Genomic DNA, 21,101 nt, shown 5'->3' with positions numbered 1-21,101 from the left:
ATCCCACCTCAGGCCTTGTTCGGCAGGGGAGTTTTTTTTTTTGGTTTTGGGGTGTCTTAACCCATAGGTTTTGGGTGGAAACACCCAGTCCACCAAAAACACTTGCTTCAGCCCCAAACCACTTCCTCGCCAATACCCTTCACAACTCGTTCTGTTCGGCACACGGGGATAGCCACCAGGTTTCACATCAACGTAGTGAGCAGGTCAATGCTTTTTACACCACATTTTCATGAGCACTCAGCACACATTTTTTATGCACTCCCAGTCTGACGAGAAGTACTTATTTTCTATGAATCAATGCTAGAACTTTCAAAAGATATACTGTAACCTGGATCAATAATCACAGCTTCATATCCATTATCCAGATCGCGAAATTCCACGAGGTACTAATCGGAAATACTAGTTATAACCCATACTAGTTTCATGTAACTATCAATAGAGGATAATTAACAAACAGTGCCCACCAGGTGAGAATTGCTGATCTCCACGAGATTTATGGGCAACACAAACATCACATTGAACATGAAGTGCAAACATAATTTAGCTAACTACTCCGACACACCAACACACTTTGAGAAGACATCAAATTCAGTGTAGTTTCTGCCTGAGATCATGGTCTTGTACCATACCGTGCCAGCGGCCGATCAACCTAATAAAACAGAAAAAGTAGATAGTTAAAAAAAGGTATGCATTATTATGCTACTACTGGCAGCTGTTCCAAACATCAAGCTACCAACTACCACGACGGCCAGGAATCAGAAACCAAGACCCATCATTGTTAACAAGAATCAGTACTGTAGCTCTTAAAATCGTTAGTTCTGCAGATTAGCATTTGCCAATGTAGATTAGAAGGAAATCGTGCGACCAACCAAGAACCGTTCAGTGATGTGCACCACTAGTAACAACTGCAATCTAACTGAAAATTCGAAATGCTAGTTTCAAATATATTGTCTACTTGTTCTATGGAAGAGTACCAGGTTGTACATGCAAATGTAAGAATATCTACACAAATCAGGGATCGAGGCAGCCGCCGCCGGAAATGGTGGAGCTGAGCCCGGAGCCAGATGTCTAACATATTGAGAGTTGTGTGTCAAACATGCAAATGTAAGAATATCTAACATACAGAGAGTTGTGTGTCAAACATGTGGTTAACTGTGTGGTGTTGGGTCCAGGATGATAGAGAGAGGATGATAAATTGCTAGTAACAAATCAGGGAGGGATGCACAAGCAAGGGTGACATAAGAATTAGATGATGAATAAAATGTGACTGACAGATTGTAGCCATAATAAGTAGAGAATTATGATGAAGGATTAAAGAGGCAAAAACTATGGCCTTTAATTAGGCAGAGGCGTACCTATCTGACTTTTAAGCCAAGCCAGAGCACTTCCATCTTTCTCTGCAACAGCATTGATGAAAATCTCACAACTTTTTGCACATTTGAAGATATCATAGCATTTGACTTTCAAATCCCCTGTGACCCCTTCCAAGTTTCTCAACTCTGCCATGCATCTGGTAATTGAGAAATCCACTGTATCATCCTTGTTGATTTCTTTTTCTTTGATATCAACAAATCTCTTCATCACTCCTACTAGAGCATCTCCACTACTCTGATTGGGCTTCTTAGGACTTCGCTTGGGCTTCTTAGAAATCTTCAGCTTCTCTTTTGTAACACCAACATCACTTGTGGATTCATCTCTCTCAGAAGTCACTTGGAAATCCTCATCTACAGGCACCACCTTCTCCAACTCTCTTCCATCATCATGCTCACCATCACTTTCTATAGTTCTGATTTCCCCATCTCTCTCTGATGGCTCTGCCATAGATGTAAAGTTGAGGTTCCCCTCTGCAATTTGACCTATAAAAAAGGATGTGAGTAACCAAGCAACGGTGTAGGTGATTGTCAAGATGATTGAACTTACTTTCATAGAGTGATGCAAGCAAATCATAGAGAGGGAAATATCCATTTTTCCTGAACTTCTTGATTCTTTTGCCAAAAGACTGCAACAATAAGACAAATGAAGAGATCTCATGAATGAATGTCATTATGATAAAACTTGTGACCAAATTTTTATACCAAGAGTAGGTGAGAATGAAACAACTTACAATTTCTAAGTTATCCCAAAGGTGTGGCTCTGCTTGTATCATGCATCTCTCCTCATCCCACCCGACGCCACTCTGCTTCCTTGCATCCCTCAACATCCTATAGTCTCTCTTGAGATCCTTTTCTTTGTCTTGGATCTGAGACTTTGTGAACTGCACGTGTTTGTGCCGGGAGTTGAAGCATTTAACCATCATATTCCATGTTTCGCTGCTCCACCCGTTCTGGCCTCTATGGTATGGATTGTTGTGCTCTTGGAGTAGCTCCACAAGAGCCTTCTCAAGTCCACGATTCCATGACGCCCTTCGCTTATCAGCTACACAATGAGTACAAAATAGAAAATCAACTGTGAGTACCTAACCAGAAATTATCAAGGATTTAAGTAGAGAGAAAAGGTAATTAGCAAGCTCCATCTAGGACAAATTTACATCAACCAAATGCAAAGAAATTAGCAAGTACCTTTTGGAGATAGTTTTTTTGCCTTACTCAAATTGTACTTTGGAGATCCTGCCGGATAGAGTGGTGAGCCATGTCTTTTTGGAGCACCATTTCCTTTTGGAGCGCCATTTCCTTTTGGAGGCATATCTGCTCATTACAAATAGTTCATTATTTTCACAGAGATATTTGGAATTACATGGAAAACATTACAACTATTTCATTATTCCCACAGATACATTTGGAATTACATGGAAAACATTAGAAATAGTTCATTATTCCCACAGATACATTTGGAATTACATGGAAAACATTACGAATAGTTCATTATTCCCACAGATACATTTGGAATTACATGGAAAACATTACAAATAGTTCATTAGAATGAAAGGTACATTATTACAGCAAACAACTAAGCAAACAACTAGCTACTCTTGTTGTTGCTGGTAATCCAGCCACATTTGCCACGCAATTTGGTCCCTTAGGTTGTTTCCTTGGATGTTGTTCTCAAGGAAATTGTTCTCTTGTATGTTGTCACCATCATTGGGTAGGTTTACATAGGTTCTTGGGTCTATGTTATCCTCCTCCTCATTGTCCAACCAGTCTTCATCTCCATCATGCATTTTAATGATGTTATGGATGATCGCTGCAGCAGCTGGAATCTTCACTTGATTCTCTAATTGATGAAAGCTTGCAACATTGAGAATAGGAAAACGCTTCTTCAATATGCCCAAGAGCCTTTCCACATGGTTCCTCATGATTGCATGACGAAGATTGAACAACTCCCTATGGTTTTGTGGCCGCCGGTGACCATGTCCCCACTCCTTCAAGTGATAGCGAACACCTCGATACGGTGCAAGAAAAAACTGGGTGTTCGCATAACCACCATCTACAAGATAAAATTTGCCCGGTGGTACTTGGAAACCCTTGAGCACAGCAGAGCTGAGAACTCTCGCGTCGGTGGCGGAACCCTCCCAACCACATGAGATAAAAGTTACATTCATGTTGAAGTCGCACGCAAACATTACGTTTTGGCTTAGGGATCCTTTCCTATTCCTCCATGGTGCTTGACTTTCGGAAGTAAGAGAGACGGGCACATGGGACCCATCTATTGCACCTATGCAATTCTGCAATGAAATGGAATGGAAGTGACTTTTTCGAAATTATAAAGAAATGGGTAAGAGAAGACATTTTGAAGTTGTCAAATAAGATGGAACCTGGAAGTAGGGGAAGAATCGATCATCCATAGCAATCGTTGGATGCGGTTCAGCAATGTTGGGAGGCCTCACAAAGCGAGTTGCTAAAGTGGGAATGATGTTGAAGAACTCTTTTATGTAGGTGTGGAAAGTGGACCCGCTATGCTGAAACTCAACTTGAAGATCTTCAAATGATGCGTTATGGGATAGCATGTACAAGAAGAAGGCGAGTTTCTCTTCCACTTTGAGTCTACTGTCCAATATTAAGCCCTCATTTCTAAGGTAGGATGCCAACCATCTGAATATTTGTGGCTCCATCCTAAAGGCTGTCCGACAGTTTTTAATGTGCCCATTTAGGAGACCCTTAACCCTCCTCTTGCCGTAGAGGATGGAACTATGGCGTTTGGTTTTTTCCCTACTACCCATTAGATGAAAGTACAATGCTGGAAAGATAAGAAACACCATCTCATCATCCTCATCAGCCTTCCTTTTCTTAACAATTTCTACGCCCCGTGAACTCATTTCAAGACTATAAAAAGCAAGCAAGTAATGAGAAAAGGAAGCTACTACGTAAGACAGTAATAGACGTTGCATAAATCCAGCAAGTAGTCGCAAAATACGGAGGCAATGCACATACCAAAATCAGGTGTGCTGACCGGGTCCCAAGATGGCGGCGGTTCGTCCACTCCAACTAGAACAAAAGTTGCAGGTTCCTATAAAAATGTAGAAGGAATATATAAAATAATCAGAGGACAACACGTCCAAATTTAGACAAACCAACAAACATGCAGCAGCCATGATGAGCCGCAAGCATACTCGATAAACAATGAAATGCCTTAGAATTTTACTAGGACAAAAATAGATAGTATGTAAAGATAGAAATCCCATTATCTTATATACTGCTGATAATTGGAAAGAAGAAGATCAAGTTAACCATGTATAAACCAGACAGTAACTGAAGATAAATCATCTTATAGCTACTAAACTCAAACATTAGAAGAGCCCGATCAGACAGTAACTGAAGATAAATCATCTTATAGCTACTAAACTCAAACATTAGAAGAGCCCGATCAGTTTACTGAACGGAGAAAGAAATCTAACTAGTTGTTTGCGAACTGTCTCCCGTTTTTTGCGACAAAGCTTGCTAATTTGTCAGACAGTCATATCATTTGGTGTTGCTGAGGCTGCATGTCAGTTAAGAGCTCATTAATATCAAGCGGATGAACAAGGGAATGCAAAGCAGTAGCGCCACATTCCAACCCTTTCAATCAACATCCTTCCCAACAATATCGATATAGTTAATCTATAAACTGCAGCCATAAGAAAAAACCAAAACCTTCACAACTTTCTTCTACCAACAGTGTTCGGAATATAGAATTACAGATGCTGAGAACTGATGTCCACTTTTGACAAGGTACTACTGTATGCATAGCGAAGCAAAAGCAGAGTTTCACTATGGTGGTGCAGTGGCAACTGTTTTTTTTTTGTTAATCAGACAGGCATGCTTCAGATAAGCAATGTAGCGTTATTATATATCGCGATTCTCAAGTCAGGAATCAAGAAACAACTGTTTTTTCTCAAAATGTTCAGCTCAGAATAATTTGATCGCATTTGAGACAATCTTAATCACAATTATAATCCAAGTAACAGTGCACATGTACATGTACATACAAGATACAGTATCTCTAATGTTTAAAATGGTCTGTCAAAATTTAAATCCTTGTTCTCTTCTCTCTGAATTTTCTAAACAGATGGGAGATGGAAGGACCAGCCTGTATACTGTACTGTTTTCAATCGATTGGTGTCAAAGTATTTGTGTTTTCCTTGTCCTTGTTACCTGTCCGAATCACAGTTTACCAGTTCGTATATCTGAATTCTGCAGTCCCCCTAAAATACGGCTAAACTGAACAATCTCCAGGAGTCGTTGCCTAAACTTTCTCCATCCGTTCATACGATACGACTACGAGATAAATCTAAATTGAGACTGGGGGTTGTAAAATGTTCTGCCATCATCGAGTTCCCTCTCCCTCTTTCTACAATCTTTCTGCTTCTTCTTTAGAATGGGATCTCACAGGAATATGACTTACAGGATAGAACTCCAGCTCGGCCGGAGAAGATGGACGACAGAGCGATCTTGGGCGGCTACGGAGCGATCTTGGCAGGTGATCTTGGGCAGCGATCTTGGGCGGCGATCTTGGGCGGCGACGGAGCGATCTTGGGCGGCGATCTTGGGCGGAGACGGAGCGATCTTGGGCGGCGACGGAGAGATCTTGGATGGCGACGGAGCGATCTTTGCCGAAGATGGCGCGAGGAGAGGCGGCGACGCGAGGAGAGGCGGCGGCGCGAGGAGACGTGCAGGAGGCGGCGCGAGGGGAGGTGCGGGCGCTCGCTCGCTCACGCGAGAAACGCGAGTGAGGGCGAGCGTTTCTAATCCCCTCCAACCCGACGTGGCCCGACGTGTTTCTGGCGGGTCAAATGGGCCAAAACCGTCCGAAACCTGCCTACCGAACAGCCCAGACGGGGTTTCCAGTGGATTGAAATTGGGCCGGGTAAGACACCCCAAAACCCAAAAAAAACTCTCCTACCGAACAGGGCCTCAAGTGGGAGTCCCACCTTGGGTAGGTTTCCCTACTACATGGAAGGTTCTTGTGTTGGGGTCTTATTCGAAGACTTGTAGTCCAACACTTGGGGATCCACCTATATAATGAGGGCATAGGGGAGGGGGCCGGCCACCACAAGCCCTCAAGGAGGCCGCACCCCATAGTGGCCGGCCACCCCTCTCTCAAACACTAGCCGCCCCCTCTCTCCTCCACCTCTCCCGCACGCTTAGCGAAGCTCCGCCGGAGTTCTCCATCACCACCGCCACCACGCCGTCGTGCTGCCGGATTCAAGGAGGAGCTACTACTTCCGCTGCCCGCTGGAACGGGGAGAAGGACGTCGTCTTCATCAACACCGAACGTGTGACCGAGTACGGAGGTGCTGCCCGATCGTGGCACCGTGATCAAGATCTTCTACGCGCTTTTGCAAGCGGCAAGTGATCGTCTACCGCAGCAACAAGAGCCTCATCTTGTAGGCTTTGGAAATCTTCAAGGGTGAGTCTCGATCATCTCCTCGTTGCTCCCGTCTTCTAGATTGCATCTTGGCTTGGATTGCGTTCTCGCGGTAGGAATTTTTTTGTTTTCTATGCAACGAATCCCTACAGTGCTCTAGTTCTAAAGGTAAATGACAAGCTTTTCCATAAACCATTTTATAAGGAGACATACCCATAGGATTTTTATAAGCAGTTCTATAAGCCCATAGTGCTTCCTTCAACTTACTAGCCCAGTTCTTTCTAGATTTATTAACGGTCTTTTGCAAGATAGATTTAATCTCTCTATTTGAAAATTCTACTTGCCCACAAGTTTGAGGATGATAAGCGGAAGCAATCCTATGATTAATACCATATTTAGCAAGAGTTTTTCTAAAACCACCATGAATAAAATGAGAACCTCCATCAGTCATAAGATATCTAGGAACTCCAAATCTAGGAAAAATAATATCTAAAAGCATTCTTAAAGAGGTCTCACCATTAGCACTTTTTGTTGGTATAGCTTCCACCCATTTAGTAACATAATCAACAGCAACAAGTATATGAGTGTTACCTTCTGAAGAAGGGAAAGGACCCATGAAGTCAAATCCCCAACAATCGAATGGTTCAATAACAAGAGTATAATTCATAGGCATTTCATTGCGTCTGGAGATATTACCAACCCTTTGGCATTCATCACAAGATAAAATAAACTTCCTTGCATCTTTAAAGAGAGTTGGCCAATAGAAACCTGATTGTAGAACCTTTTGCGCGGTTCTATCTCCGGCGTGATGTCCTCCATAAACACTACCATGACATTTACTCAATATCTCTTGTTGTTCATATTCGGGAACACATATTCGCATAATACCATCCACTCCTTCTTTATATAAGTGTGGGTCATCCCAAAAATAATGCCTCAAGTCATAAAAGAATTTCCTGCTTTGCTGAGCTGAAAAGGTCGGAGGCAAGTACTTGGAAATAATGAAGTTAGCATAATCAGCATACCAAGGACTATCTCGCGAGCTCACCTTTATTACAGCCAATTGTTCATGTGGAAAACTATCATTAACAGGAACAGGATCATAAGCAATATTTTCCAATCTAGATAAATTATCAGCAACAGGATTATCATCACCTTTCCTATCTATAATGTGCAAATCAAATTCTTGCAAAAGAAGCACCCATCTAATAAGCCTTGGCTTAGCATCTTTCTTTTCCATAAGGTATCTAATTGCAGCATGATCAGTATGAATTGTAACTTTTGAATCAACAATATAAGGTCTAAACTTGTCACAAGCAAAAACTACAGCTAATAATTCCTTTTCAGTTGTGCATAATTTCTTTGAGCAGCATCAAGAGTTTTACTAGCATAATGAATAACATTCAATTTTTATCTATTCGCTGTCCAAGGACAGCACCTACAGCAAAATCACTAGCATCACACATAATTTCAAAAGGTAAATTCCAATCAGGAGGTTCAACTACAGGAGCAGTTGTTAAGGCTTTCTTTAGAGTTTCAAAAGCTTCCTTACAATCATCATCAAAAACAAATGGTACATCTTTTTGAAGAAGATTAGTAAGAGGCTTTGAAATCTTAGAGAAATCTTTAATAAATCTCCTATAAACCCAGCATGACCAAGAACACTACGAATACCTTTAACATCCCTTGGATAGGGCATCTTCTCAATTGCTTCAACTTTAGCTCTATCAACTTCAATACCTCTCTCAGAAATTTTATGTCCCAATACAATTCCTTCATTAACCATAAAGTGGCATTTCTCCCAATTAAGAACAAGGTTAGTTTCTTCACATCTATGCAAAACTTTATCAAGGTTTCGCAAGCAATTGTCAAAAGAATTCCCATAGACAGAAAAATCATCCATGAATACCTCTACAATCTTTTCACAAAAGCCATGAAAAATAGCAGACATGCATCTTTGAAAGGTAGCAGGAGCATTACATAAACCAGAAGGCATACGCCTATAAGCATAAGTTCCATAGGGACGAGTGAAAGTGGTTTTCTCTTGATCTTTAGTTTTAACAGCAATTTGTGAAAACCCAGAATAACCATCAGGAAAGCAAAAATGAGTATTTTTAGATAACCTTTCTAACATTTGATCAATAAAAGGTAAAGGGTAATGATCTTTCTTAGTAACTTTATTAACTTTTCGATAATCAATGCACATTCTATACCCTACAACTACTCTTTGAGGGATGAGCTCATCATTATCATTAGGTACAACAGTTATTCCTCCTTTCTTAGGAACACAATGCACAGGACTAACCCATCTACTATCAGCAATAGGATATATAATACCAGCTTCAAGAAGTTTTAATACCTATTTTCTTACCATATCCTTCATTTTAGGAATTAGACGACGTTGATGTTCAACAACAGGCTTTGCATCATCTTCCATGTTGATGGCATGTTGGCAAATAGAGGGAGAAATCCCCTTCAAGTCATCAAGAGTGTAGCCAATAGCTCCTTGGTGTTTCTTCAATATTTCCAATAACCTTTCTTCCTCAAACTCTGAAAGCTTAGAACTAATAATAACAGGATATATTTTCTTATCATCAATATGAGCATATTTAAGATTATCAGGCAATGGTTTTAAATCAAAAACAGGATCTTTCTTTGGTGGTGGTGTTGTACCTAGATCTTTAACCGGTAAATCATGTTTAAGAATAGGTTGACGAAGGAAAATTTCATCAAGCTCATTCCTTTCTTCCCTAAAGACTTCACTCTCACTATCCTCCAAATGTTGCTGCAAAGGATTATTAGGAGCAAGAGCAATAGATGCACATTGTTCAACTCTAAAATCATTATTAGGCAAATCAGCTTTATAAGGAGTTTTGGCAAATTTAGAGAAATTAAACTCATAAGATTCACCAGCAAATTTAGTCACAATTTTCTCTTTCTTGCAATCTATAACAGCTCCACAAGTATTTAGAAAAGGTCTACCAAAAATGATAGGACAAGACTTACTAGCAGCAGAACCAAGTACCAAAAAGTCAGTAGGATATTTAATCTTACCACATAGAACTTCCACATCTCGAACAATACCAATAGGAGAGATAGTTTCTCTATTAGCTAGCCGAATAACCACATCAATATCCTCAAGTTCACAAGAACCAATTTCATGCATGATTTTCGTGTAAAGCTCATAAGGAATGGCACTAATACTTGCACCAATATCGCATAAACCATAATAACAATGATCACCAATTCTAACAGAGAGCATAGGAACACTGGTTTTCCTAGACTTATTAGGATGTGAAACAATATTAGAAGCATCTTCACAGAAAATAATATGACCATCTTCTACATTTTCAGTCACAAGATTTTTAACTATCGCAATAGCAGGTTCAACCTTTATTTGTTCTTCAGGTTCTATAGGTTTCTTTGCACTTTTATTAACCGCACTAGTTATAACAGAATACTCCTTCATTTTAGCAGGGAAAGGAGTTTTTTCAATATAAGCTTCAGGAAGAATATGATCAACAAATTTCATTTCAACACATTTATCTATAGGTGAATCAGTTTTATCTTTGTAAGATTCATGATACTTATCAAAATTCTTCGTAGGCAATTCAAAATGAGAAGCAAAAGCTTTATAAAAATTTGCAACAACTTGAGAGTCAAGACCATAAGTAGCACTCATATTACGAAATTTATCAGTATCCATAAAAGTTTCAATGCATTCATAATCATAATTTATACCTGACTCTCTATCTTTGTCGTTCTCCCATCCTTCAGTATTCTCCTGAATCCGATCAAGAAGGTCCCTTTTAAACTCTTCTTTGTTACGTGTAAATGATCCAGAACAAGTAGTATCCAGCAAGGTTTTATCTTGAAAAGAAAGTCTTGCATAGAAATTATCAATGATGATATTACTAGGAAGCTCATGAATGGGGCATTTGAGCATTAAATACTTCAATCTCCCCCATGCTTGGGCAATACTCTCTCCATCATGAGGCCAGAAATTATATATGCGGTTTCGGTCTTTGTGAATTTCACTTGGAGGATAGAATTTAGAATAAAATAGAGGCACAATATCCTTCCAATCAAGAGAATCCCCATTCTTCAGCAATTTATACAAATGCGCCGCTTTACGAGACAGCGATATAGAGAATAGTTTCTTCCTAACTTCATCCATAGCAATACCTGCACATTTGAATAACCCGCATAATTCATGTAAAAACAATAAATGATCTCCAGGATGGACAGTTCCATCCCCTTCATAGCAGTTATCCACCACACGTTCAATAATTTTCATAGATATTTTGTATGGAACCTCTTTCTCACCTGGCGCCTCATCCACTACCTTTGCAGTAGTAGTACATTTCCCAAATAGAAATTCAAGAGAAGATCTCTCCATAATGTAGCAGCAGACAGAAATAAAATCAGCACAAACAGTAAAAGTTTCCCTTACCAATTCCACTTACCAATAGCGCTTCACTCCCCGGCAACGGCGCCAGAAAATAGTCTTGATGACCCACAAGTATAGGGGGTGTATCGTAGTACTTTCGATAAATAAGGGTGTCGAACCCAACGAGGAGCAGAAGGTGTTGACAAGCAGTTTCGATGAAGGATTCACTGTAAATGCTCACAGACAAGTATTCAGGGGGTTTTGATATAGTAGATAAATAAAGTACAAGTAAGTAAAATGCGAGAGTAATAATTGCAGCGAGTGGCCCAATCCTTTTTAGCACAAAGGACAAGCCGGTTTGTTTACTTATAATGACCAAACGTTCTTGAGGACACACGAGAATTTAGTCTAGTGCTTTCGCTTCATATAGTTGATTAATCTTCATTGTTTTGATAAGTGTTGTGTGGGTGAACCTATGCTAATGCACCGCCCTTCCTAGGAATAATACATACTTGTGATTATACCCCTTGCAAGCATCCGCAAATACAAGAAAGTAATTAAGATAAATCTAACCACAGCCTTAAACTCTGAGATCCTGCTATCCCTCCTGCATCGATATACCAACGGGGGTTCAGGTTGCTGTCACTCCGGCAACCCCACAATTAGCAAACGAATACAGGATGTATTCCCCTAGGCCCATAAAGGTGAAGTATCATGTAGTCGACGTTCACATGACACCACTAGAAGAATAACACCACAACTTAAATATCAAACCATTGAATATTACTCAACATAATTCACTACTAACATTTAGACTTCACCCATGTCCTCAAGAACTAAACGAACTACTCATGTGACATCATATGGAACATGATCAGAGGTGATATGATGATGAATAACAATCTGAACATAAACCTTGGTTCAATGGTTTCACTCAATAGCATCAATAAGAAGTAGTAATCAATACCGGGAGAGTTTCCCCTATGAAATAATCAAGATTCAACCCTAGATGTTACAGCGGTGACGAGGTGCAGCGGTGGAGATGACGGTGATGGTGGTGGAGATGATGGTGATGATGATGCCAATGAAGTCCAGCTCGATGGCGGTGACGATGGCGTCGATTTCCCCCTCCGGGAGGGAATTTCCCCGGCGGATTTCAGCCTGCCGAAGAGCTCTTTTCTCTCTGGTGTTTTCCGCCCCGCAGAGGCGGCTGTGACTCTTCGCGATTATCCCCCGCAGCTTAGGTTTTCGGGGAGAAGAGCTACGCGAAGGAGAGGCGGCCAAAGGGGGCTATGGGCCCCCTCCCCACAAGGCGGCGAGGCCAGGGTAGGGCCCGCGCCGGCCTATGGGGGGCGCCCATGGAGGCCCTCCTCGGCTCCTCCTTTTGGCTGGCTTCTTCTTCGGGAAAAATAAGAACTTCGGTGTAATTTCCGTCAATTGCTGATCTTTAGAAATACTGCACTCTGACGGTGCTTTTTCCAGCAGAATCCTGACTCCGGTGAGCGATTCTCCAATAATCATGAAACATGCAAAATAGGTGAATTAACATAAGTATCATCTCTAAATATGAAATATATCAATGAATAACAGTAAATTATGATATAAAATAGTGATGCAAAATGGACGTATCACCCTCCGGTGATGATTCCCCTCACCGGCAGGGTGCCGGAGGCGATCTTCAGAATCCCCCGAGATGGGATTGACGGCGGCGGCGTCTCAGTAACTTTTCTCGTATCGTGGCTCTCGGTACTAGGGTTTTCGCGACGGAGAGATTATATAGGCGAAGGGGCAGAGTCGGGGGACGCTCGAGGGGCCCACCCCATAGGGCGGCGCGGCCAGGGGTGGGGTCGCGCCCCCCTAGGGTGTGGCCGCCTCGTCGCCCCTCTTCGTCTCCTCTTCAGACTTCTGGAAGGCTCCGTGGAAAATAAGACCGTGGGCTTTTGTTTCGTCCAATTCCGAGAATATTTCCTGTGTAGGATTTCTGAAACCAAAAACAGCAGAAAACAGGAACTGGCGCTTCAGCACCTTGTTAATAGGTTAGTGCCGGAAAATGCATCAAAATGATATAAAGTGTATATAAAACATGTGAGTATTGTCATAAAACTAGCATGGAACATAAGAAATTATAGATACGTTTGAGACGTATCACCGGCAAAATCCATTGTGCGAATCATGCCTAAAGATTGCTAGATTGGGTGGTTTCGTTCGTGCGCACCCATATTTTTTATCTGCCCATTTGGTTTGAGAGGGAGCGCTTCGAAGCTCTGCTGGTTGTTAATATCATCAAGCTCGTTTTGTTTCCATGGTGCTGACGAAGAAGATCATGAAAGCCGAGATCAGTGGAATAACAATGGTGGACGAATCTCGGTGGTAATGTGGAATTGGCTTGGTGCTTTGTGACTTGAAGCAGCGACATGTATGTGGGGGTGACTTTTAGGAGAAGTTCAGGATCTTATCTTTCAGGGTGAAAATCCAAGGTCCGGCCTTAATTAGGTTGTGACTGGCAATAATCTTGTTGAAGATATTGTTTTATGAGTGGAGACTTTTCTTCAGGGTGAAAATCTAAGACAATGATCGGGCGATGATAGCGTTTGTGCACTGTTTCCTTCTTGGATGGAGAAGCTGATCTTCTGGTGTTGTTTTGGTGGTGTTAGTGTTGCTGTTTCAAGAAATGGATCACTGTAGCGGGACTTTTCTTTTTTGTAATTTTTCTCTCTTTTTTTTTAGTTGTGTGCATCATTTATGCAATTAGGGTATAAAGTTATTGCAGAGGATGAATGTAATTGATATTTCTGTGATATTAATATATACATTTTATCGAAAAAAATCATAGTTTTAAATAGCCGGCTATATCCCCGCTATAGCCCGCTATAGCCTTTCGAGCAAGGTGCGGCTAAAGACATTCGCGTGCTAAAAGATGGCTATAGCCCGCTATAGCCTGGCTATAGCCTTTTTCGGAGGTCACGGCTATATCCTATAGCCCGCTATTTAAAACAATGAAAAAAATGAAAAGATGGAGCCCGCCTCGCTTTTCGGTGTGTTCGGCGTCCCCGGTGCGTCCCCTGTGGGACGGGGACGGGCTCGAGGCGCCGGACACCGTATCGGGCCGCGCCGGACAAAAATGAGCTTTGGGGGACGCGGCTGGAAATGTTTTTTGGTCCGGCGCGCCCCAAATCCCTTTGGGGGACGCTTTGGGGGACGCGGCTGGAGATGCTCTTAGTGTTGTTGTTTCAAGAAATGGATCACTGTAGCGGGACTTTTCTTTTTTGTATTTTTTCTCTCTTTTTTTAGTTGTGTGCATCCTTTGTGCCATTAGGGCATAAAGTTATTGCAGAGGCTGGATGTAATTGATATTTCTATAATATTAATATATACTTTTTATCGAAAAAAAAGAAAAGATGTGTAATATTATTACTTACCACTACTATTTACTTTTTTTAGGGAAGTACTATTTACTTTTAGTGAAGAAAGAACTCCGATCGGAAGATTAACTCCCGTACCGCCATACTGGTAACATAACCCCATTTAGTAGATCAAATTAACTCCATCCAAGTAACTCCATTGAAATTACTCTTTCTCACCAATGCATTCCAATTCATGTCATTCGCATAACCTCCTTCCACTGCATCCCCTATATATATGACACTTGAGCATTTTCATGAACCACGACAGCTGACGCTTACGAAACGAAGAATGGCCGCCAAGATCACGTTCGTCTCCTTCATCCTCCTCCTTACTGTTGCACCCATCGCGACGATGGCGGCATCGACGCCCACTGCCGCCACCGGCGCCCTGCCGTCGGCACCCGTGGACATCCCTGCGCTCCCGTTCCCGCTCGTCGGCGAGGCGACCAATGCTGCGGCTGACTGCTGGAGGGCAGTGCTACATGGAGAGAGTTGTGCCGTCGACATCCTCCGGTGGCTCGCTTCCCCTGAATCGGCCCTCCGCGTCGGCGCGGCCTGCTGCAGCGTGCTCCAGACGGTCGGCGACAGGTGCCTCCACGAGCTCGTCCCCGCTTCTGCGTTCGGCCGCATCTACGCTTCGCTCGTCGATCATGCGTGCGGGATCCCCAGAAGGGCAGCCCCCAGCGGCCGTCAGTAATAGCTGGTCCTCGATTTGCATGTGGCATGTGCATGCATCCCAGACTTCTGATTGGAAACAATTCATGCCCTATTGAAAAGAACAGGAATAATTAAGGCTCAGAGATTCATCTTCTTTTCCTTTTCCTTTTGGCTCCTAGACACGGTTTTTCTGTGGCCTTTGCCAAAACACACTGCTCAATCATGTATTTGTTGAGTACCATTATAATTTTGGGTACATTTGCTGAAGCACACTCCGTAGCCAGAAAAGGAAAGATTTATAAAAACAACCCGCTTGAGAAACTTTTTCATCTCTGGGATTTATTTCCGTGATCTAATTCATTTGTTGGCCGCTGTCGAGCTGCCATATGATCTGCATCTTGTCAATCTTGTGCGGCCACCCTCTACCAGACTTGCTGGCCGTATGCCTGGACAGCGGCCACCTGATTGAGTAGAGCGCCGAAGAGCATGCCGAAGTGATCAGTCTGCCATGATCGTCACCGACAGGCCTGCAGACCTCGAGGTCCACATGGTCAATGCCCATGGATGTGGCCGCCTCAAGCTGCAGAGCCGGAACGACTGCCTTGACTGGAGTGTGTCTGCCATGAGCCAAACTGGAGCGTGTAGCGCAGCGGGCAGCAGCTGCAGCCGAGCGAGAGTTCCAACGTAGTCCAGGTCTCTAGGAGCAGCGATCACCATTGGCGAATGATGCAGAAAAAGGGCATGTGAGGAAGGATGAATGCAAAGAAATAATTCCCTTTTTATTCTCTTTCAGACTCGACTTTCCCTTTTTGCCATTTTGTGTGTTACAGCAAATGTATCACAAAATTGTAATGCTACTCAGCAAAGACACAATTAAGTGGTGTATTTTGGCAAAGACCACAAAATAACGGTGTCCTAGAGCAAATTTTCCCTTTCATTTATTATTCCTCTTTTCAAAGATCAGTCGTAAAATACTACGAAGTACTACTACGTAGGAACTACTATATGAACGTTCAACTGTTCAATAAAAGATCATCTACATTTGTGCCTTTGAGATGTAATATGGCAGTATTTTATTTTCATTTATATAATGATCATCCCGGTCCCATTAGCCCATACAAAAGATCCAAACTTGGACCAGGCATATACAATTATTAGTAACAAACAAGACGACTTTGGACAAAGAGCGAGCTCAACCTAGCTTAAACTAGAGGTCAAACTACTGAGTTGATTCGTGCTCGGCTTTGTAATGGAGGTCAAAGAACTAGTTGATTGTGAGTGTGTTAGACATAAACATCGAAGTGATTATACTCTAAATACGTCACACACATAACTTTAAAATAACATTAGAATCCATGTGTAGATCATGTGATTGTTCTTTTTTTTTTTTTGTAAAACACAACCTAATTTTTTAGATCGGGAAACCACTCTACTTCTTCCTCCACCATCTCTCTCCCCCTCCCCACTCCTGATACAAGCTTGTGACCACCGACGCCCTCCCTAACAAACGCACATGTCTCGTCCCGGTGTTGATAGGCTATGCCTTGTCCATTGACATTATTGCAAAGTTTGATTACGCCCTGAAGAAAAAAAAAATAGGAGAAAAGGAGGTATCTTAAATCCCAAAACTCCCATCAATAGTACATTACTACAAAAGAATGATTGATATGTAGATATTACATTTTTAAATAAACTAATAGTGAGATCAAAATGAACTACTTAACCAAAAACATGGACACAAGCCCTCTTGTCACATGTAAAGAGGTGGAACTAGGTTCTAGGGGGCGCGGTGGTCCCCCTCCAAACTATATGTAAACCCCTCCTATGTGAACTATTTCAAACTTCATGAAAATTTGAATCAAGTCTAACTCATTCAAAGGCACATGCTTAGCTGAAATTTGTAGGAAATATAAGTACCTTGAAGAAGTACATTCTCGACAGAATTGTTCCTACCACACGCTAGTACGGTAGAAGTGATAATGTCAAATAGAGATGTTGATATATAAATAAATCAAAAGTTAAGTGCAACTGAATCGAACTACCTCCAATGATGCACATCTTTCTGGTGTACAACTAGTCACTAAATTCTTATGAACATTAGACATATCACGGAGACATATTTCCATATTTATTTTTGTCTTATCCAAGTGGGGTGAATCTTATTGTTCTACTTCACACTAACATATTTTCAGCCCTCGCAGATTAGGAAGCCCGGTTTCCATTGTGCTCCGATGCCAACTTTCATGGTCTGTCATGCCAACTTTACTTGGTTTCCATGTGTTGGATGGCAACTTTTCTAGGTTTGCCATATATTGTGTATGGCAACTTCCCTTAGGTTTCCATTGCCTTTTCATGCCAACATTCTTGGGTTGCCATATATATGTAATGTCTTTTTTGCCTTTCCAATGGATCCTAGCTTACTGTATTTGGTTACGGATAGTTCTTTGCTTTGTATAAACTCTTGGTTCCTAAGAAGTCCGAAGACTGCAAGTTATATTTACAAGAAAAATGCACGGGATCTGACAATACGCAAATAGCTGCATATGAAGAGAATGGGTAGTGTATCAGTGCTTAAGCCATAAATAAAAGCTTGCTTAATTAAGTGGGGCGAACGAATACATGTTAAAAGATGTAGTGTTGAAAAGTGGTACATTAATTATCCATGTATAGTGAAAATAGAGTAAAAGGCAGAGAAAGATGTTCACCTATGTTACTTTCTTCATTAAATCTATTATTTTTATTGGCAATTCTAAAGAGCCGGAAAAGGTGACGTTCACCAAAGTTAGTTCAGTAACATTATTTATCATGGAAATTTTAGGAAAATAAATTATGGATATCTAAGAGAAACTTCATGTCACACTCTCAATATGAAGAGCTACAACTGAAAGCTAGAATAGGCTAGGAACAACTACAAGAAATATGGATTAATGACCAAGCCTTGCAGAGTGAAAATGGATTTGACATTCGATTTTTTTCTATTTACTTTCCTTTATAAACAAAAGTTTCTTGCGTTAGAAATTTTAAATTATTTGACAAGAGCACGATAAAATTTAATGAGAAAAACTGACCTAAACGACTCCGCCAAACATAGATTAATTATGTAGAAGAAAATATTCGATATCAAATGGATAGATTGGCTTATTATATGTGAATAAAATAGGCTTTCGGCCTCAAAGGAGAGTAAAAAATGAAACCAAATGCAGTAGTCACCGTGGAAACACCTTTGTGCTCAAGTCACCGTTGTCACTTCAAAATTTATTGTAAGTTGGTGAATCTTTTTCAGTGTTAGTGATTATTTCTCAAGTTGGTGAACCTTTTTGTCTTTAAATTCGAAAAAGCCAGGTAGATTCTTATGCCAGGATAACGTATATGGGTCTAAAGCAACAGGATATGGTCTGGGTATGTTGTGGGTGAGTATTTTAGGTATAACCTCGCCGTCGACCTCCCGGCCGTGCATATATGGGCCTTTTAGCGCATGCATGGGCTTTCCTACAGAGTTCAGCGGATGCAAAGTTCCATTTCCCCTCCCTGCAGAAAAAAAAATGATCTGTTTCCTACAGAGTTCCTGCTCCTGTTTTGTTTTTTTAGATAAGGGCATCTCCAGCGGCGCGACGCAAAAGGACGCTGAGCGACCGTTTTCGTCCGCCGTGACCGGAATGCGTCTGGGGCCTGTTCCAGCAGGACGACGCAAAGTGACCGGGTCGTCCGCGGAGACGCAAACCTGGCCCAAATATGCGCCAGGTTTGCGTCGCGGCGGACGCTCGGCGGTCGCTCCGAGTGTCGGCCGAAAAAGACGTAGGACCGGCGCGTCAGTGGCTGGAGGGCGATATTATTCCCGCCACTGGCCATTCCCGCGCCAAATTGGAAACTAGACCGGCCCGAGCAGGCCAGAAGCGATGGATGTCCTCGCCGCCGTAGCTACCGCCATGGATGCGGAGCAAACCCTCGCACCCGCCGCCGCCCCACACTCCCCCGTAGCCACGGCCATAGCCACAATGGACACTGCAGCTCCAGCGGAAGCAAAGCGGGCCGCCGATGGCGGCGGCCGGGAGGCAAAGCCGAAGGCGGCAAAGAAGGTTCTCTCCGCGGAGGAGAAAGTCCTGGAGGCCGCCAAGCGTCGCGGGCGGCGCAAGAACCAGAAGATCAAGACAGCCGCGGCCGCCAACCAGCAGGCCTGACAGATGCAGATCAAAGCCGGCGTCGCGCAAGTAGCCCTCCATCCGACCTTAGCGGAGGGCTACATGATCGTCAAGAGAGAGGGGATCGCCGGCGTCGCTCCTCCGGCCTCTTCGGTCAGCTCGGTAAGTTCCCAGCTGCGCCCTGGAACTCCCGCTCCCTTGCAGGGCCACGCGGCGTCGCGGTTCGCCTCTGGCCTGCTGCCGGTGAAGTTGACCGAGGCGGCGGTTCCCGACCTCAACCGGACGCCTAGAAGCGATGACTCCTGCCCGGGCGCGACACAGAAGACGCGCCACCCCGCATCCTGTTCGACGAAATGGCACCGCCTGCCCCGACGATGGACGACCCGGTACGTGAGCTCTGTCAATGTGTGCGAGTGCCCTGTATCATGCGTCTGATGTCCGGTCGTTCGTAGGACTATTGGAAGGACCGCCATGATTCAGACATCCAGGAAATTATCTACGGCGGCGGCTTCGTTCGCGATGATCGGGCCTGGACAGGCGCGCATGATGCGGAGGACATCGAGACCGCATGGCATTTCGGCACGCAGCAGACGCAAGATGCGGAGGACATCGAGACCGCACGGCTGTTCGGCACCCAGCAGACGCAGCCAACACCCGTGTGCGTGGACGACTTCGACGACGCGCCAACACAGCCCGCCACCAAGAAGAAGGGGGAGAGCCGCAGGACACAAGGCTTCGTCGACGAGGAGGACAAGTGTTTGTGTGAAGCGTGGCTGGCAACGACCCAAGATTGTATCAATGGCGCCCATCAAAAGGGCAAGGTCTATTGGGCCAAGGTCTTGCGCAGCAGTACAACGAGACCAGGATGCACCCGCCCTACCATATCACAGGCCCTCGGACGGAGGAGTCCCTCCGGAAAAGATGGAACTACATCAAACAAGAGACCGCCAAGTTCTGGTCGGCGGTCGAACATGCTATTAACAACCCCATAAGCGGCACTGGCGTCATGACAGTGGTAAACACGATACAACCATCATCATTCTACACAATTTGCGTCATTGCGTCAATTTGCGTCATTGTACATCATTGGCGGCTATGATTGCAGGTATCCCGCGCCTTGCAGAAGTTCAGGGCGACGCACAAGAAGGGCTTCCATATGGTCCACTGTTGGGAGCTGCTCAAAGACAACAGCAAGTGGATGATAAGCTTTGCGGCCTACAGCGAAGCTGTGAGGAATGGGACAGCGATCAACCTCGACGGCGAAGATGACGATCAAGGTCGTCCAGTCCTTCCACCTCGTCCACGAGGCCACAAGGCTACCAAGGCCGATCTCGTCCGGAAGGCGCATGCCATTTCTTTCACGCAGAGCATGGAGAAGATAATGGCCGACAACCGTGCCGCCATGGCTGCTAGGGACGAGAAGAGGCGTATGGAAAAAGAGGCCGCAGCTGCCATCTACCAGAACCTCGCCAAGAAGGTCCTCGATGTCCAAAGGCTGGACATCGAGGCCAAAAAGGCAGACGCCGAGGCCAAATTGCGTGCAGAAGACACAAGGATCATGCTTGCCGACTTGAGCGGCGTCGACGACGACACCAGGGCATGGTTCATGAAGAGGCGCGCTGAAATCCGCGCGCGAGACGCCTGATCGCCGCCGCCGCCGCCGGCGCCATGCGCCCAGCACCTTGGCCTCCTTTTGGACTTTTTTTTTTGCTATTCAGGCCTTGTTGTGCC

At 43.5% G+C, this 21,101-nt stretch overlaps 2 protein-coding genes across 2 annotated transcripts; both read right to left on the bottom strand.

The window, feature by feature from the left end:
• Positions 1-1,360: 1,360 nt before the first annotated feature.
• LOC127318509 (uncharacterized) lies at positions 1,361-6,066 on the bottom strand. The gene is made up of 5 exons (XM_051348990.2): positions 5,818-6,066; positions 4,368-4,443; positions 2,559-2,684; positions 2,105-2,415; positions 1,361-1,999 (listed from the first exon to the last, which is right to left on the bottom strand). The coding sequence occupies exons 3-5, from the start codon at positions 2,680-2,682 to the stop codon at positions 1,772-1,774; spliced, it is 663 nt and encodes a 220-aa protein (XP_051204950.1). The 5' UTR covers positions 2,683-2,684; positions 4,368-4,443; positions 5,818-6,066; the 3' UTR covers positions 1,361-1,771.
• Positions 2,821-4,228, bottom strand: LOC127318536 (uncharacterized). Its single transcript, XM_051349014.2, has 2 exons — positions 3,752-4,228; positions 2,821-3,661 (listed from the first exon to the last, which is right to left on the bottom strand). Exons 1-2 carry the CDS (start codon positions 4,193-4,195, stop codon positions 2,963-2,965), a joined length of 1,143 nt encoding a protein of 380 aa, XP_051204974.2. The 5' UTR covers positions 4,196-4,228; the 3' UTR covers positions 2,821-2,962.
• Positions 6,067-21,101: the final 15,035 nt, after the last annotated feature.

Source organism: Lolium perenne, chromosome 7, assembly GCF_019359855.2.
Source record: "Lolium perenne isolate Kyuss_39 chromosome 7, Kyuss_2.0, whole genome shotgun sequence".
Lineage (NCBI taxonomy): Eukaryota > Viridiplantae > Streptophyta > Magnoliopsida > Poales > Poaceae > Lolium > Lolium perenne.
Note: the sequence above shows the minus strand (reverse complement) of the source record. Positions and strands in the feature narration are given on the sequence as shown.

What these genes read in the sequence shown, in the direction of transcription:
- LOC127318509 (XM_051348990.2), bottom strand. Translation starts at nt 2,682, where the DNA reads ATGCCTCCAAAAGGAAATGGCGCTCCAAAAGGAAATGGTGCTCCAAAA. An exon ending in AAAAAAACTATCTCCAAAAG is followed by an intron (nt 2,416 to 2,558) that starts GTACTTGCTAAT and finishes CTCATTGTGTAG; the next exon opens with CTGATAAGCGAAGGGCGTCA. An exon ending in TTTGGGATAACTTAGAAATT is followed by an intron (nt 2,000 to 2,104) that starts GTAAGTTGTTTC and finishes TTATTGTTGCAG; the next exon opens with TCTTTTGGCAAAAGAATCAA.
- LOC127318536 (XM_051349014.2), bottom strand. Translation starts at nt 4,195, where the DNA reads ATGGTGTTTCTTATCTTTCCAGCATTGTACTTTCATCTAATGGGTAGT. An exon ending in GATTCTTCCCCTACTTCCAG is followed by an intron (nt 3,662 to 3,751) that starts GTTCCATCTTAT and finishes ATTTCATTGCAG; the next exon opens with AATTGCATAGGTGCAATAGA.